We start from the raw sequence: 16,366 nt of genomic DNA on the forward strand, positions 1-16,366 counted from the left end.
TGGCGCCCGTATGGGATGCTGGCCCTGCAGGTGGCGGCTTTACCCGCTGTGCCACAGCACTGGCCCCAAGAATTTCATTCCTTTTTAAGGCCAAATATTATTTCACTGTTTGTATACTCCATATTTTATTTGTCTACCCATTCATGTTGGACATTTGGATTGTTTTCACCTTTTTTTTTTTTAAAGATTTATTTATTTATTTGAAAGAGTTACAGAGAGAGAGGAGAGATCGAGATCTTCCACCTGCTGCTTCACTTCCCACATGGCAGCAATAGCCAGGGCTGGGCCAGGCCAAAGCCAGGAGCCAGGAGCTTCATCCGGGTCTCCCACATGGGTGCAGGGGCCCAAGTACTTGGGCCATCTTCTACTGCTTTCCAAGGCACATTAGCAGGGAGCTTGATAGGAAGTGAAGCAGACAGGATTTGAACCTGTGCCCATATGGGATGCTGGCATTGCAGATGGTGGCTTAACGTACTACGCCACAGTGCAGGCCCCTGTTTTCATCTTTTGACTAGTGTGGATAACATCACTGTGGATGTTTGTGTACTCATCTGAGTATCACCTTAAATTGCAATGGAACCCTTCCTCCTCTGTGCCTTGGCCTCACTTTGGGACTAACCCTGTGAGTGGTGTTAACTGTCAGCCTGACAGGCACAAACTCCCTTGACCTTTACCCTTTCTTTATTGGCTGGACTTTGTCCAGCCAGGTTTATTTATAAACCCCTGTAGTGCTCATTAACAGGACAAAGCACTCAGCAAGCCACTTGTCCTTCCTCACTGTAGGAAGACAGGAGGCTCAAGCAGGTGAGACATGGCTGAGGATGGAAGCAAGAGAGACTCCATCCAGATGAATATGAAAGGATGCCAGACAAACAATGGCTTTGTGCAAAATGAAGACATCCCAGAGCTGGACCTGGATCCAGGCAGCTCAGAGCACATCCTTGGGCCAGAGGAGCCCAATGCCAAGAGCATCCAGCCCTATGCAGGAATGCCCAAGGAGGTGCTGTTCCAGTTCTCGGGCCAGGCCCGCTACCGTGTGCCCCGGGAGATCCTCTTCTGGCTCGTCGTGGTTTCTGTGCTCGTGCTCATTGGGGCCACCATAGCCATCATCGCCATCTCTCCAAAGTGCCTTGATTGGTGGCAGGCAGGGCCCATGTATCAGATCTACCCGAGGTCATTCAAGGACAGCGACAAGGATGGCAATGGAGACCTGAAAGGTGGGTGTGGGACATAGCTCAGGGAGGCAGCTGGGAGAAGGTTGATTTATTGTTTTCTCATTCCTTGAAAACAGACTGTGCCTGGGTTGTGTGGTAAGCACATTCCAATCTGACTGATCAGCCAAGTTTCTCCTTGCTGATGGTATTAAAATAAACATCAACTCAGCAGCATCCAACAGTTCTCTTACTTGATGAAAGGCTATTTGCTGAAGGACTCTGAGCCAGAGGAGTTGTTTAATTTATTGCCCACCAGGTCCATTTGCTTGTTTGGTCATCGGCTCTGACTTCTCATGCAAAGCGGGTTTCTTCCTGTCGTCTCTCCTCTGCTTGTGTGTGCTTTGTGATTGAATATCAGACCGATGACTGTGGATCCCTCAGTCATAGTGTAGGATGTGGCTTGTTTAGCAGTCTGGCCGAGAGTTTCTTAACGAGTAAAGAGTAAATAATATTGTAGAAAAAAATCAAGTAGTGTCTTTAAAAGGGTGTAGACTGTCTTAAAGTGTAAAACCTGAGAAATGAAGGGAAGAAAAAAAGGCATAGCAGTGCATTGTTCTCTATATGAGTTCAGAATGTTTGAAACAGGGGGCTGCATGGTGGCACAGTGGGTTAAGCTGCCACCTGCAACACTGGCATCCCACATGGGCGCTGAGTCCACTTCTAATCTGGCTCCCTGTTAATGAATGCACTGGGAAAGCAGCAGTAGATGGCCCATGTGCTTGGCCACCCACATGGGAGACCTTGAAGAAGCTTCAGCTTGCTAAAGCCTTTGTTGTTGTGGCTGTTTGGAGAGTGATCCAACAAATGGAAGATCAACCTCTTTCTCCCTCTCTCACTCTAACTCTGCAGCCTGGACTTGAACCAGCACCCATATGGGATGCCCGTGCTGTAGGTCAGGGTTTTAACTCGCTGTGTCAAGCACCGGCCCCAATACATCTTTTTTTTTTTTGAAAAAAGAATGCTTAATATCTGTATTAGTAGGAAAATAGAAGTGAAAATATATTTTTTAAAAGTTAAGCTAATAATTCCCTTAAGTGTTATATGTAGACCATCTTTATAATTAATTGCTCAAAGAAGAACACTTTAAAATTTAAAAAAAGATTTTTTTTTTTAATTTGAGAAGTAAACAGAGACACATAGCAGTCAGACTAGAGAGAAAGAGAACTCCAGTCTGCTGGTTCATTTCCCATACGTTCACAAAATCCAGGACTGGGCAGGAGTACGCGCCTGCCTTCCTCCCACCTTCCCACCCGGCTCTGGTGGGGCTTTTACTTTTTTCTTTTTGTAAAGATTTTATTTATTTATTTGAGAGGTAGAGCTACAGAGAGAGAGAGAGAGAGAGAGAGAGAGAGAGAGAGAGAGAGAAAGGTCTTCCATCCACTGATTTTTCTCTCATGGTTACAATGGCCAGAGCTGAGCTGATCCAGATCCAGGAGCCTGCAGCTTCTTCCGGGTCTCCCACGCAGGTGCAGGGTCCAAAGAACTTGGGCCATCTTCTACCATTTTCCCAGGCCAAAGCAGAGAGCTGGATCAGAAGAGGAGCAGCTAAGACTAGAACTGGTGGCCATATGGGATGCCTGCCCTGCAGGCAGAAGCTTAGCCCACTACACCACAGCACCAGCCCCTGCTTTTTTTTTTTTTTTTTTTTTTTTTTTTAAGAGTGAAACAGCCAGACAGTAGGCAAAAGCTGGGCCTGTCCTGGGCACATTGATTGCTGCAGCATCCTAATAATGGACCACAATAAGAAACAAATACATAAACAAGCTGATTTTTTACACTGATAATTGAAGAAAATGAAACAAGATGCTGTAAGTGTGGGAGGTAGGAATGGGCTTGGACTCTCTTTACCGTGTTATGCGAGAACTCTTGAACCTCCAAATTCCCTGCAGAACTAGGGACAGACTTGATTCTCTTTCACATTCCTGTTGTTTCCACCTCACTCACGGGGGCATAGTCTGACTGTGGGTAGGGTGCAGCTCAGACATGGCCTTCACTGGTCTCTTATCTCCCCAGTCAGAGCGTGGACTCTCCTCCCTGCATTCTTGCCGTGTGCTGGCCTGTGTTTATGGTGCTCTCTGAAACTGCCTTGTTTCCTTCCCCCCGGCGGGTGTCCCCAGCACCTGCTGCCTTGACACAGAGTGCTTAACAAAGTGAGGTTTTGACTGAATAAAGCCGAAATCTGTAAATCCAGAGATACGCTCCCCATTGCTTGGCCCTGCCTTCGTGATCTCCTAGATAGACCCCAAATTCCTAGATAGACCCCACATTCCAGCAAAGATAGCTGTTTCTCCTCTCCTCGTCTGTGTGTCCCTCCTGTTAGCTTGTCCTTGAGGGGCTGGCTGCTTCCTGTAATCAGCAGGTAACTATCTTTGAGGATTCAGGGGGATTTAAAGTGCAGCTTCAGTTTGGTTTTGGTTATATCCCCCGCCCCCAGATTGTGGGGCCAGGACCCCTTGTTTACTCTGTGTCTGCAGCAGCTGTTTTATCATCTTCTGTGCCTGTTCTTAAAATCCAGTGCACTGCTGTTCTGGCTTCCGTCACAACCTTTTTTTTTTTTTGCCTCCTGCTGATGCTCCAAAACCTCCTGGGCACCACCAAGAAGGTAAAAATAGCAGACACAAGTCTCTGAATCTGCATTTAGGGCTCTGAACTGGAAGCGAAGCACAGAGTATTTGCTAATTATCCTACCAGGTCCCAAGTACAAAGAGTTTGACTTCCATAATCTGTCAGGCGAGCCTCAAATTCTCCTCTGTACAAATTCCTGGCTTGCTCTGTGTGACAGCCAAAGAAAAAAGATCCACATTCAGCTAGTTTACAGACAGTCTGGGAATGGGAGAAAGTGTTGCTACAAACTTACCGTCTGTGTCCTCGCTGTACTCCGAGCAGCATTTCTTAGCCTTTTTTAGACAAGCCCTGTCTGCCTGGCTACTCCTTTCCTTTGCTTTGTCTGCAAACCCTTCACTTTGGCCCCCTTGGCCCGCACCCTCCTGTGGCTTTTTCTGTCTCAGCTCTCAGCTCCCTCTGCTCCAGGTGGTCAGAGGCTAACTTCTTGGCGTCCTTAAAGCGCTTTTTGCAGCTCTTCCAAAAGTGTTAACCTTGTCTGGTCAGCATCCCGCTCCTGTCCATTTACACATCCTGGACCGGCATCGTCCAAAGGAAAAGCAATGTGGGCCACATATGAAACTGTAAGTTTTCTAATAGCCACATTTTTAAAAACTAAAAAGTACATAACTGAAATTAATTTTAATAATGTATTTTAATCCAACATATTCCAAGTATAGTATTAACATGTAATCAATATCAAAATGTAAATGAGTTAGTTTACGTTCTTTCTTTCTGTATTAGGTCTCAGAGCCTGATGTGTGTCTTACCCTTAGAGGCTGGTCACATGGCAAGTGCTCATTCACCACATGCGGCCGAGTCTCGTAGCCCCTAGGATGTTAGCCCGCAGCTTAGACCGTGTGAGCATTCAGGGGCCATGGGCGAGTCGTCTTTGGTTTTTGGCACTTAGCCTAATAGCTGATCTAGATCAAGTGCTGGAGAACCATGTATAGAATACATTAATAATAATGTGGTCTTGGTTTTCAATGTAAAATATGAAAAAGCCATAAATTTAGAAAACTATTTGTTTGATAGAAAGAGACAGATAAACAGAGAGCTCCCATCTGCTGATTCATTCCCCAGATGCCTGCACCAACCAGAGCTATAGGCCAGGCCAAAGCTAGGAGCTGGGAACGTAGTTCAAGTCCTCCACATGAGTGGTAGGAACTTAGCTACTGAGCTGCTGCCTCCCAAGTGCCTATCAGCAGGAAGCTGGAATTAGCATAGCTGGGACTTGGATCCAGGCACTGTGACATGATAGGTGCGCATTTCAGCCAGTGTCTTAACTGCTAGGCTAAACACCCATCCCTGCAGATGTTTTTTTTTTTTTAAAGATTTATTTATTTATTTGAAAGTCAGAGTTACACAGAGAGAGGAGAGGCAGAGAGAGAGAGAAAGAGAGAGGTCTTTCATCTGCTGGTCCACTCCCCAGTTGGCTGCAGTGGCCAGAGCTAAGCCAATCCAAAGCCAGGAGCTTCTTCCCATGTGGGTGCAGGGGCCCAAGGACTTGTGCCATCTTCTACTGCTTTCCCAGGCCATAGCAGAAAACCGGATCAGAGTGGAGCAGCCAGGTCTCGAACCGGCGCCCATATGGGATGACTGTGCTTCCCGCCAGGGTGTTAACCCGCTGCCACATTGCCAGCCCCCCTGCAGATGTTTTTAATGTATGGCTGTGTTGAAGGGCAAAGGTTGTTGCTAGAAAACTTACTTGATGTCATTTGTAGAGCTAGACCTTGCTATTTGCATTTTACTCAAGTTCAATAAAATTCAAAGTATGTATGCCTTTTATACAAACATTTTTATTTTTTAAAAAATTATTTATTTGAAAGGCAGAGTGACAGAGACAGAGATACACACACACACACACACACATATACCAAGAGAAAGAATATGTTTCATCTGCTGGCTCATTCCCCAAAAGGGCTTTATAGCCAGGGTTGGGTCAGGTGAAAGCCAGGAGCCAGGAGCTCTTTCCTGGTCTCCTGCATGGGTGGCAGGGGCCCAAGCACTTGGGCCATCTTCTTCTGCCTTCCCAGCTGTGATTCAGGGAGCTGGATCAGAAGCAAGCAGCTGGGACTCCAGCTAGCACTCTGCTACAGGATGCTGGCATGGCAAGCAGTGGCTTCCTCTGCTGTGCCACACCGCTGATCTTTATTTTCAACCCTTCAACTAAAAAAAGCAAACACAGTAGGATATATTTATAGCCTTGAATTTTTCTTCAGGTATTCAAGATAAACTGGACTATATCACAACTTTAAATATAAAAACCATTTGGATTACTTCATTTTATAAATCATCCCTCAAAGATTTTAGATATGGTGTTGAAGATTTCCGAGAAATTGATCCTATTTTTGGAACAATGGAAGATTTTGAGAACCTGCTGGCAGCCATCCATGATAAAGGTAAACCTCATGGAAGATGGGTGGGTTCCAGGTGAGAGATGGAAAAGAATTCCTACTCCCAGTGCATACTTAAAACATTTCCCTGTTGACTGCATGTGTTATTCTAATATCTTTTCCTGTCATTTGCAATGTTTTTTACTTATTAGGTTTAAAACTAATCATTGATTTCATACCAAATCACACCAGTGATAAACACGCTTGGTTTCAGTTGAGTCGGACACGGACTGGGAAGTATACTGATTATTATATCTGGCATGACTGTGCCCATGAAAATGGCATAACCACTCCACCCAACAACTGGGTAAGTACCAACCTACCTCATTTACAGAGAGAAAGTAGAGAGATTGGCAGCGCTGAAACTGGTTATTTGTAAAAAGCCCTTTTACGGAAAATCTTGAATGGTTGTGGTTTCTGGGAAGGGAAAAATATTTCCCAAGGAAATAGAAAAAGTTTCCCAAATGACATCTAGGTTTCAGATTTCATTGTATGACAAATTAAAACCTGTGTACTCAGGGCTTGCGCTGTGGCATAGCAGGTAAAGCTTCTGCCTGCAGTACCAGCACCCACTATGGGCTCTGGTTCGAGTCCTGGTTGCTCCACTTTCAATCTAGCTCTCTGCTGTGGCCTGGGAAAGCAGTAGAAGATGGCACAAGTCCTTGGGCCCCTGCACCCGCATGGGAGACCTGGAGGAAGCTCCTGGCTCCTGGCTTCCGTTTGGCCCAGCTCCAGCCCTGCAGCTATCTGGGGAGTGCCAGCAGATGGAAACTGCCCCTCCCCCCGCCTCTCTGTAATTCTGCCTTTCAAAGAAATAAATATTAAAACAAACAAACAAACAAACAAAAACCCTATGTGCTCTGCTGGCCTCTTCTTCCCTCACTTCTGTCCTGCCTACATTTGGTTCTCTGTCCCATGTTTTGCTACTATTCTGAACCCTCTGCCTTGCTGACAATCCCATCAAAACCTGAACTGGCCGGTGCCGCAGCTCACTAGGCTAATCCTCCACCTGCGGCACTGGCACCCCGGTTTCTAGTCCCAGTTGGGGCTCCGGATTCTGTCCCGGTTGCTCCTCTTCCAGTCTAGCTCTCTGCTGTGGCCCAGGAGTGCAGTGGAGGATGGTCCAGGTTCTTGGGCCCTACACCCGCATAGGAGACCAGGAGAAGCACCTGGCTCCTGGCTTCGGATCAGTGCAGTGCCCTGGCTGCTGCGGCCATTGGAGGGTGAACCAACGGAAAAAGGAAGACCTTTCTCTCTGTCTCTCTCTCTCACTGTCCACTCTGCCTGTCCAAAAAAAACCCTGAACCATAAATGAACTCAATTATCTACATTCTTTTTGATCAAACCTTGGTATCTGAAGAGGCCACACATTCATGTCCCCACCAGAAGTGTCATTCAGTCTTAACAATTTTACTAAGTCCTGCTGAACAACTCACCCTCCCTCCATTTCTTTGAACACTGTACCTGCCTCCTCCTCCCCTCCTTCCACACGCAGCAGCAAGCTGCACTCTACAGAGAACAGAAGCTGTCAATCTGCCTGCCCCCTTTCCTTCCTTCTTCCTACACGCATGTTATACAACAGAGGCCTTGTCCTTCCTGCTGGGATAACTGGGCTTAGCAAACAAAAATTCAGGATACCCAGTTAAATCTGAATGCCAGCTAAGTGATACACACTTTTTAATATAAAATTCCGCATAGATCATACTTCTAAGAAATTATGCATTATGTGTCTGACATTCAGATTTAACTGGCCATCCTGTATTTCATCTGGCACCTCACCTCTGACCTGGCCCGATCTTCCACCATTTCTGGTTTGCTTTCTCTGTAGCCTTTTCTCTGGACTCTCTCTCCCCACTCCAGTCCCTTGTCCTTTCTTCTTGGCCTTCTGCATAAACATTTAAGCATGCTGGTCCCGGGCATCACGTTTTAGATGACTTAGAGACACTTGGAAAGACCACATTTCAAGGCCGACTGTATGATCTTCTCCCCCAATCTCCTGTCTTCCAAATTCAGTGAAAGGGGCCAGCAGGGAGCCTGAGGGTAGGCCAGCAGCAAGTCCTGGCAGTTTTACTGGTTTCATTTTTCTTTCTCCAACTAATCACTTGTTAAAATAATAATAATAATAATAGCAAATATTTACTCAGCAATCACTGCATTGTTTATTACTTCATTAATCCTCACTTTGCTCCTCCCAGGTTAGGTCTTTTTTTTTTAAGATTTATTTTATTTATTTGAAAGAGTCACAGAGAGAGGTAGATTCAGAGAGAGAGAGAGAGAGAGAGAGGGAGAGAAAGATCTTCCATCTGCTGGTTTACTCCCCAAATGGTTGCAATGGCTGGAGCTGAGCCGATCCGAAACCAAGAGCCAGGAGCTTCTTCAGGGTCTCCCAGATAGATGCAGGGGCCCAAGGTCTTGGGCCATCCTCAGGTGTTTTCCCAGGCACATTAGCAGGGAGCTGGATCAGAAGTGGATCAGCTGGGACTTGAACCAGCTCCTGTATGGGATGCCGGCACTGCAGCCCAGGGTTTTAACCTGCTGCACCACAGCACCAGCCCCCAAGTTAGGTTTTAATCCCTATTTTGCAGATTGGCAGATGGAGGTCGCACAAGTAGCAATTTAAAGGTTAAAGACTGGGTGACGTTTGTCCAACTCGCTAGTCTGCTTTTGAAAATTGCCACCCATACTTCAAACTACATTATCTCTTGCCCATAAGACAGTAACAGCTGCCTCTTCTGGCATCTAGTTTCCCATCATTCCATCAGCTCATTGGGTTGTGTTTTCTAAGATAATAGTAAACACATACAAACCTAAATGTAATGTATGATAAATACCCAGTGGTGGGACCACACGATGGAAGGCCACTCAGCCGGGAAAAGGAATGAACTCTTGGTGCCTGTGACGACATGGGTGACCCTCCAAATATGCATGGGAAAAGGAGTCTGGCAGAAGAAGGATTTGTACTTTATGATCTCACTTATGTGATTTTCTAGAAAATGCAGATTAATCCATTGTGCCAGGAGGCAGATCCGTGGTTGTTAAGTGATAGGATGGATGTAGGGACAGGTGAGAGGAAGGGAAGGGCCACAGGACAGATACGTTCACTACTTGACTGTGGTGCTGGTCTCACAGGTGCACATATGTCACACTGGTCAGACCATAGACTTCAGATAAGTGCAGGTCATTCAGTTATACCTGAATAAAACTGTTTAATTGTGTATCTCACCTGAAAGATAATGACATAGCTGGTATTAATCAATGCCCAGCCCCCTGCCCCAGTTGAAAGCTTGAGCATTGCCAATACTGTTGGTACCACCTGCGCACACTCCCTTGTCCCTCCTGTGCTTCCTCTCAGAGGCAGTCACCACCTTGAATTTTGGATTTTTCCAAGTCTTTGGCTTTTGTTTTGCCTATATGTCACGTATGTTGTATAAGTTTTAAGGAATTGTGTTTTAGTTTGCCCTGTTTTTAATTTTATGAACATTTCATGCTACATGTAGTCTTCTGGAACTGGCTTTTTCCCACTCATTGTTTTTAAGATTGATTCATGTAGTTTCCAGTAGCTGTGGTTCATGCATTTTCATTGTTGTATGATATTTCATTGTGTAAATGTTCCATGATTTACTTTTCTTTTTCATTTGTGGGCATTTGGACTGTTCCCAGTTTTTTCCTGTTATTAATAACATCACGTGAACATGTTCATTCTTCTGCTTATCTCGGGGCCCATGAAGGTAGATAACTAGGAGTGAAATGACTACTCAGGATACTTTATGCTCATCTGTAACAGACAATGTCAAATTCATTTATCAAAGTGTTTGTTCCCGTTTCCATCCACTCCAACACTATAGAAATGCAGTCTTGTTAATTTCTAATATTGCTAGATTCTGCGATTTTTGCCATTCAAATGAACTCAAGGTGGTACCTCATTAAAGTCTTAATTTTACATTTCTCTAATTACCAATGGTGATTTATCTAATTACAAATGTAGTAATTATCTAATTACTAATGATGTTGAACATTTATTTGTGCTTATTCACTGGAACCTCCGTTTCTGTGAAATACCTGTGTATGATTTCTTTCCTCGATTTTCTTTTACATTGTTTGTCCCTTTGAAATTTAATTTCTGGAGTCTTTTTGTATTCTGGATACCAATTTGTTATATTTACTGTACATATCTTCTCCTGGCGTATGCCCCAGTGGGCCATGTGGTGATTGGCGAGGATATATTTCCTTGAAAAGCAGCAGCTACTACTCAGTTTCCATCAGTGGTTGTCATGGAAACGTCCCAATATGACTAGGTCTTCCAACTAAGATTTGTGCAGAACACCCCAGTTTTTAAATGTTTTCCAGATGTTGCCTCTAGTGTGAAAGACAGAGCCCCAGTAACTCTCACTCATAAGAGTCTGCAGAGGGGACAGAGAAGTAGGAGCCAGAGAGAATCATGTCTTGGAGGAAGTGAGAATTTCTTTCTTTTTTTTTTTTTTTTAATTTTTGACAGGCAGAGTGGACAGTGAGAGAGAGACAGAGAGAAAGGTCTTCCTTTTGCCGTTGGTTCACCCTCCAATGGCCGCCGCGGTAGCATGCTGTGGCTGGCGTTCCACGCTGATCCGATGGCAGGAGCCAGGTGCTTATTCTGGTCTCCCATGGGGTGCAGGGCCCAAGGACTTGGGCCATCCTCCACTGCACTTCCCTGGCACAGCAGAGAGCTGGCCTGGAAGAGGGGCAACCGGGACAGGATCGGTGCCCCGACCGGGACTAGAACCCGGTGTGCTGGCGCCGCAAGGTGGAGGATTAGCCTAGTGAGCCGCCGCGCCGGCCCGAGAATTTCTAAACAGAGGGCGTTTCAGCCACAGTGGCATGCTCTGCTGGGTGGCAGCACGTGAAGTTGCTAGGTTTGCTTATTCCTGAGAGCCAGTAGTTTTTAAGTGAAGGATTCTGATAACTTTTCTGGGGGATACACTTGAAACGTTCAGTGGATCTGGGTTCAAGCTCCAAGACTAGTGGGATGTATTTTTCTCCCAAATTCCCCCCATCATTTGTTTTTCTTCATAAACAGGAGTCAAAAGCTTGGACAGGAAGTGGAATACAAATATGTTAATAATGTCTGTTTCTGAGCTTGGTCTTGTCTTGAATTTGAGAGCATTGGTTTGCTGTTCTGATGGTTGTGAGCAGCTTCTACTGTTCAAATACATCACAATCACTTATGTGGGACGTTACTCCTCCCAGAAGGAGGACTCAGGATCCACACACTCTGCCCGCAGGGGGCCGGGTAGGACAATGGTAGCTCCTTTGTGGGCAGTTCTAAATAATTGCAGATAACTGATGTGCTGTTTTCGTTGTTTGCTAGTTAAGTGTTTATGGAAACTCCAGTTGGCACTTTGATGAAGTGCGAAACCAGTGCTATTTTCACCAGTTTTTGAAAGAGCAACCAGATTTGAATTTCCGCAACCCTGATGTTCAAGAAGAAATAAAAGTGAGTATAGACACCACACAGACTTCTCTATTAGTGTGAAGATAAATGGTTGCATTGAGCAGTCATTATGTAGGCAAAATCATTAAATTCTGGGATAAATTGTTTTGATGCCAATATAGACACTTAGCTGTGTAAGTGGCTCCTGCCTTCATCTAACCCAGAATGATCTAAATGGAAGAGAGGCAGAAACTTCTACTCTAGCTCTGGATTACCTCTTGGCCTATGACACGGAGCTGGTATAGGGAGGTAAGTCACACTGTGGGCTTTGGCCTCAGGCTCCTGCATCTCATCTCTGGGTGTGTACTTTGGCTGTTCTGTGTGTCTGGTCTCTCACCTGGGAAACAAGTTGATGGCCTTATTTGTCTCAGAGGGCTCCTGGGAAGAATAGCTGAGATAACTCATACACAGCACTTCTGTACTCACTCAGTAAATATTAACTTGTTGTCTACTTGATGCCAGATCCTATTCAAGCACCCAGCAGACAGCAGGGAATAAAAGAAGCCCCACCCTCAAGGAATCTCCAGTGTCTTGACAGGAAAGCAGATGGCTAACAGATTACATCTCAGGTGGTGGTGAATGCCAAGGGGAAGGGCATCGAAGTGCCAGTAGAAGGATCTTTTCTTTTTCTTTCTTTTTTAAAGATTTGTTTATTTGAAAGGCAGAGTTACAGAGAAGCAGAGGCAGAGAGAGAGAGAGAGAGAGAGAGAGAGAGAGAGAGAGAAGTCAGTCTTCCATCCTCTGGTTCACTCCCCATATGGCTGCAATGGCTGGAGTTGCAACTATCTGACGTCAGGAGCCTGGAGCTTCCTCTGGGTCTCCCACACAGGTGCAGGGGCCCAGGGACTTGGGCCATCTTCCACTGCTTTCCCAGATCATAGCAGAGAGCTGGGTCAGAAGTGGACCAGCCGGGACTTGAACCGGCACCTGTATGGGATGCTGGCAGTGCAAGTGGCGGCTTTGCCCACTACACCACAGTGCCAACCCCAGTACTTTTCTTATATTTCAGGTAAGTAACGAGTTATGCAATATTTGGGACATCCTTCCACTAAAAAATTTGCTCATTGCTTGCCTGAAATTAAAATGTAACTGGGTGTCCTACATTTTTATCCTGCAATCCTACCAGTATGATAGCTGGAGTGAAGTGAGGATGAGAGTCAGGGAACTGAGGCCCGGGAAGGAGAGGAGGGCTGACCCGACAGGCCTTGAATGCTGCTGTAAGGGGCATGTGCTGAGCTGCTGCAGGTCTCTCTCTTGCCCACGTGAGCTCTGATGGGCTCCCACCTGTATGATGGTGGCAGTTCCAACATTACCTGGTGCATAATTCCCGATAAAGCTGTGTGGTGGTGGTTGTCATCCTGCTGCTGGGGCTGTGGTGGGGGGGTGGGGATTTAGGTGAGCGAGGCAGGCTCTGAGGTAGGTCTGTGGGGAGGAGACACAGGCAGAATGGAGCGCAGGGCCGTGGCTGTCTTTCTGCAGCTCCCAAAGGGAGCCGAAAAGAGGATGCGAAGTGGCCAGATCAGAGTCAGCAGGGGCACTAGAACTCTTGATTTTTTTGTTTCAGTTTTGAATGTCAGTTTTATTGAGATACAATTCACATGCCATAAAATCCACCCTTTCCAAGTGTGTAATTAGTGCAGTCACAGAGTTGCACAACCATTACCATGTTATCATTACATTTTTATCATCCCCCAAAGAGACCACATGCTTATCAGCGGTCACCCCCCAGGGCCCCTCCACTTTCTTCCTACGGGTCCCCGCAACCACTAATCTACTGATTTGCTATTTAGGACGTTTCATGTAAGTGGAATCATACACTATCTAGCTATATATCTGTGTTTATGTAATTGTGCCTGTTTGTTTGTATAACTGCCGAACTCTTTTTGGCATTCCCACTAGCAACGTACAAGGGTTTCAGTTTCTCTGCCTCCTCACTTTGAGGCACTTACTGTTGCCTTCACGGAAGTCGTCCGGTTCTGTGTGAAGTGATGCCTCTCTGTGGCTGATATTCACGCTTCCCTGATGGACAGTGACGTGCACCATCTTTTCCTGTGCTTATACTTTATTTGTATATCTTCACTGCAGAGGACTCTAGTCAAAATCATCTTTTGTCTTTTTATTTTTGTTGGGTTGTAAGAGTTCTTTATATAGCTTGAGTATATGATTTGCAAATAATTTCTGTTTTTTTTTTTTTAAGATTTATTTATTTAATTGAAAGGCAGTTACAAAGAGACAGAAAGAGAGAAGCCTTCCATCCACTGGTTCACTCCCCAAATGGCCACAATGGCCCGTGCTGCACTGCTCTGAAGCCAGGAGCCAGGAACCTCTGGGTCTCCCACACGGGTACAGGGGCCCAAGGACTTGGGCCATCCTCTGCTGCTTTCCCAGGCCATCTCAGAGAGCTGGATTGGAAGTGGAGCAGCCGGACTTGAACTGGTGCCCATAAGGGATGCTGGCACTGCAGGCGGAGTCTTTACCCACTGTACCACAGTGCCGGCCCCCACATAATTTCTGAGTTTCATAGTTTTAGCTCTTACATTTTAGGTGATCTCTGATCCATTTCTTCGTTAGTTTTTATGTATGGTCTGAGCGTAAGGAATTTGCTATTATGATGCACATCTTTATTCTTTTGCATGTGGCTATCCAGTTACCTCAACCTATGTCAATAAAAAGACCATTCTTTCCCCATTATCTTTCAACTCTGGTTGGAAATAAGTTGACTATAAATGTATGGGTTTATTTCTGGATTCTCAGTCTGTTCCATTCATCCATATGTCCTTCCTTATGTCAGTATCACACTCTCTGGATTATTATTATAGCTTTGTGGTAAGTTTTGAAATTGAAAAGTGGGAGTTCTACAATTTTGTTCTTTTTTTTCGACATTTGACTGTTTTGAATCCTTTGCATTTCCCTATGAATTTTCAGATGAGCTTGTCAATTTCTGCTGAGCCTGCTGCAATGTTGATAGAGATTGTGTTGAATCTGTGGATCAGTTTGGAGAGCATTGCCATCTTAACAATATTATCTTCCAACCTAGAAACATGGGATGTCTTCCCATTTATTTACATGCTAAATATTTTGCAGTTTTCAGAGTAAAAGTCTTTCTCTTCTTCTGTTACAATTATTCTTATAGATTCCTTAGTTTTCAAACCATTTTACTGACTATGTTGGAATTTTCTAGGATTTAGATGAATTGCTTTGGGATCTTTTCTTGAAATAGGTACCAGTTATGTGGTGGCCTTGTGTTGGCGAGCGGGGGAAGGTGGGATGAGCACTTGCCCCTTCTCCACCGCCAAGGCTCATTGACGTGCCCACCACTTCCTTTCCTCTCTCCCCACGCACTTACTGGAACTCACTGTGTGCCAGGTGCTTTATCTGGGTGATGTTGTGTTTGGAACAACTCTTACTTATGCCGTTGTATGACCATTTTAGAGGGAAAGAAACTGAGGCTTAGGGAAGTAGAGTAACCCACATGGAGAGTTACAGAGCGGAGTCAGACTCCGTGTTTGGAACTTGAATCTCCCCTCTCAACAGCAGCCCCAGGCCTGCTTTGAGGCAAAGTTTCTTTTTGTACTTCCCTCTTCCGGGGCAGTTTTATCAAGGAGGTTTGCAGTTGGTAATTCACAAGTAAACCTGTTGGTTTATCAGCCAGTGGTTTCTCCAGGCTGCTTGTGGCAACAGTGCTGCATTGTCTGGAGATGTGTAAGCCTATGTGATAAACGCTGCAAAAATGTGTCAGTCAACACATTTGTTGCTCTGTGGATGAACCCAGCTGTTCTGCTCCACATAGCCCGGTGAGGGAGTGTGTGAGGAGGGTGCTTCTTCACTAGTCTTCCAGCATGGATCCCCTCTGGAGATGGCCCAGTACTGGGTTAAACATTCTCTGTTGGGCTGCTTTGGCGGATTTACCATTAGAAGTGACTAAAAGCTGCGGCCAGGCGGGAGCAAAGAGCTCCCAGAAAGGGACCTTTCACACGCAGAGGACTCTGACACCCGCTGCCCACCCCCAGCTGTGTTTATCTCTGCCAAAGGGTTAAACAGGTTAACAATCTGCAGCCCAGTGGGGAGAGTTCCTGGGAGCATTTGGATAGTAAGTCCTGCCCACACACCAGCTCGTGCTCAGGGAGCCGGCGCCTTCCTCTTCACTCCCCGCAGATTCCAGTAGGTCTGCTCAGCGGGAGGCTGGCAAGCAGAGGTCACCATGCCTACAGCACCCCCTCTCCCTCTCTCCTCCTTTTCCCAGTGGCCCGGCCTGGGCCGTTGGGGCTTGAATGCTTTCTGGTAGAAAAGTCAGGACACCTTCTCAGAGGGATCGATCGATCGACTGCTCCTATTTGTATGTGTATTTTGTACTTTTCCAGTCACTTTGGTTGTTCCTTGCCCTTCAGAGCCCTCATTTGGTAAGCGAGGAAGCTGGGGCTCTGAGGGTTGGGGAGATCCCGCGAGTTACAGCATGGCAAGGACTACTGCTGCCTGCTGCTGCAGGGCTCAGCAAAGCCTTTTACCCAGACCTCCGTTTCCTTTCTCTGGCTGATCAGCAGAGGGCAGACACAGGTCTCTCTCCACGCCTCTCAAATCTTCCTCACGCCTTCCTGAGCTGGACAGCCCAGGCGCTATGTCACTTTCCATAGGATGTCTTACAGACTTGGCTTTTTAGGTAAATGGGCCCAGTAACTTCAGCCACCTCA

At 46.0% G+C, this 16,366-nt stretch overlaps 1 protein-coding gene across 1 annotated transcript in view; it reads left to right on the forward strand.

Moving 5' to 3' along the window:
* The first annotated feature begins 783 nt into the window (after nucleotides 1-783).
* Nucleotides 784-16,366, forward strand: part of SLC3A1 (solute carrier family 3 member 1) — a 41,540-nt gene continuing 25,957 nt past the window's right edge. The window contains exons 1-4 of the mRNA XM_062209374.1: nucleotides 784-1,217; nucleotides 6,038-6,217; nucleotides 6,364-6,518; nucleotides 11,556-11,681. Of these exons, the coding sequence (XP_062065358.1) occupies nucleotides 812-1,217; nucleotides 6,038-6,217; nucleotides 6,364-6,518; nucleotides 11,556-11,681 (867 nt within the window). The 5' untranslated portion in view covers nucleotides 784-811. The remainder of the gene's footprint in view (nucleotides 1,218-6,037; nucleotides 6,218-6,363; nucleotides 6,519-11,555; nucleotides 11,682-16,366) is intronic.

The sequence above is a fragment of the Lepus europaeus genome, chromosome 13, assembly GCF_033115175.1.
Source record: "Lepus europaeus isolate LE1 chromosome 13, mLepTim1.pri, whole genome shotgun sequence".
Lineage (NCBI taxonomy): Eukaryota > Metazoa > Chordata > Mammalia > Lagomorpha > Leporidae > Lepus > Lepus europaeus.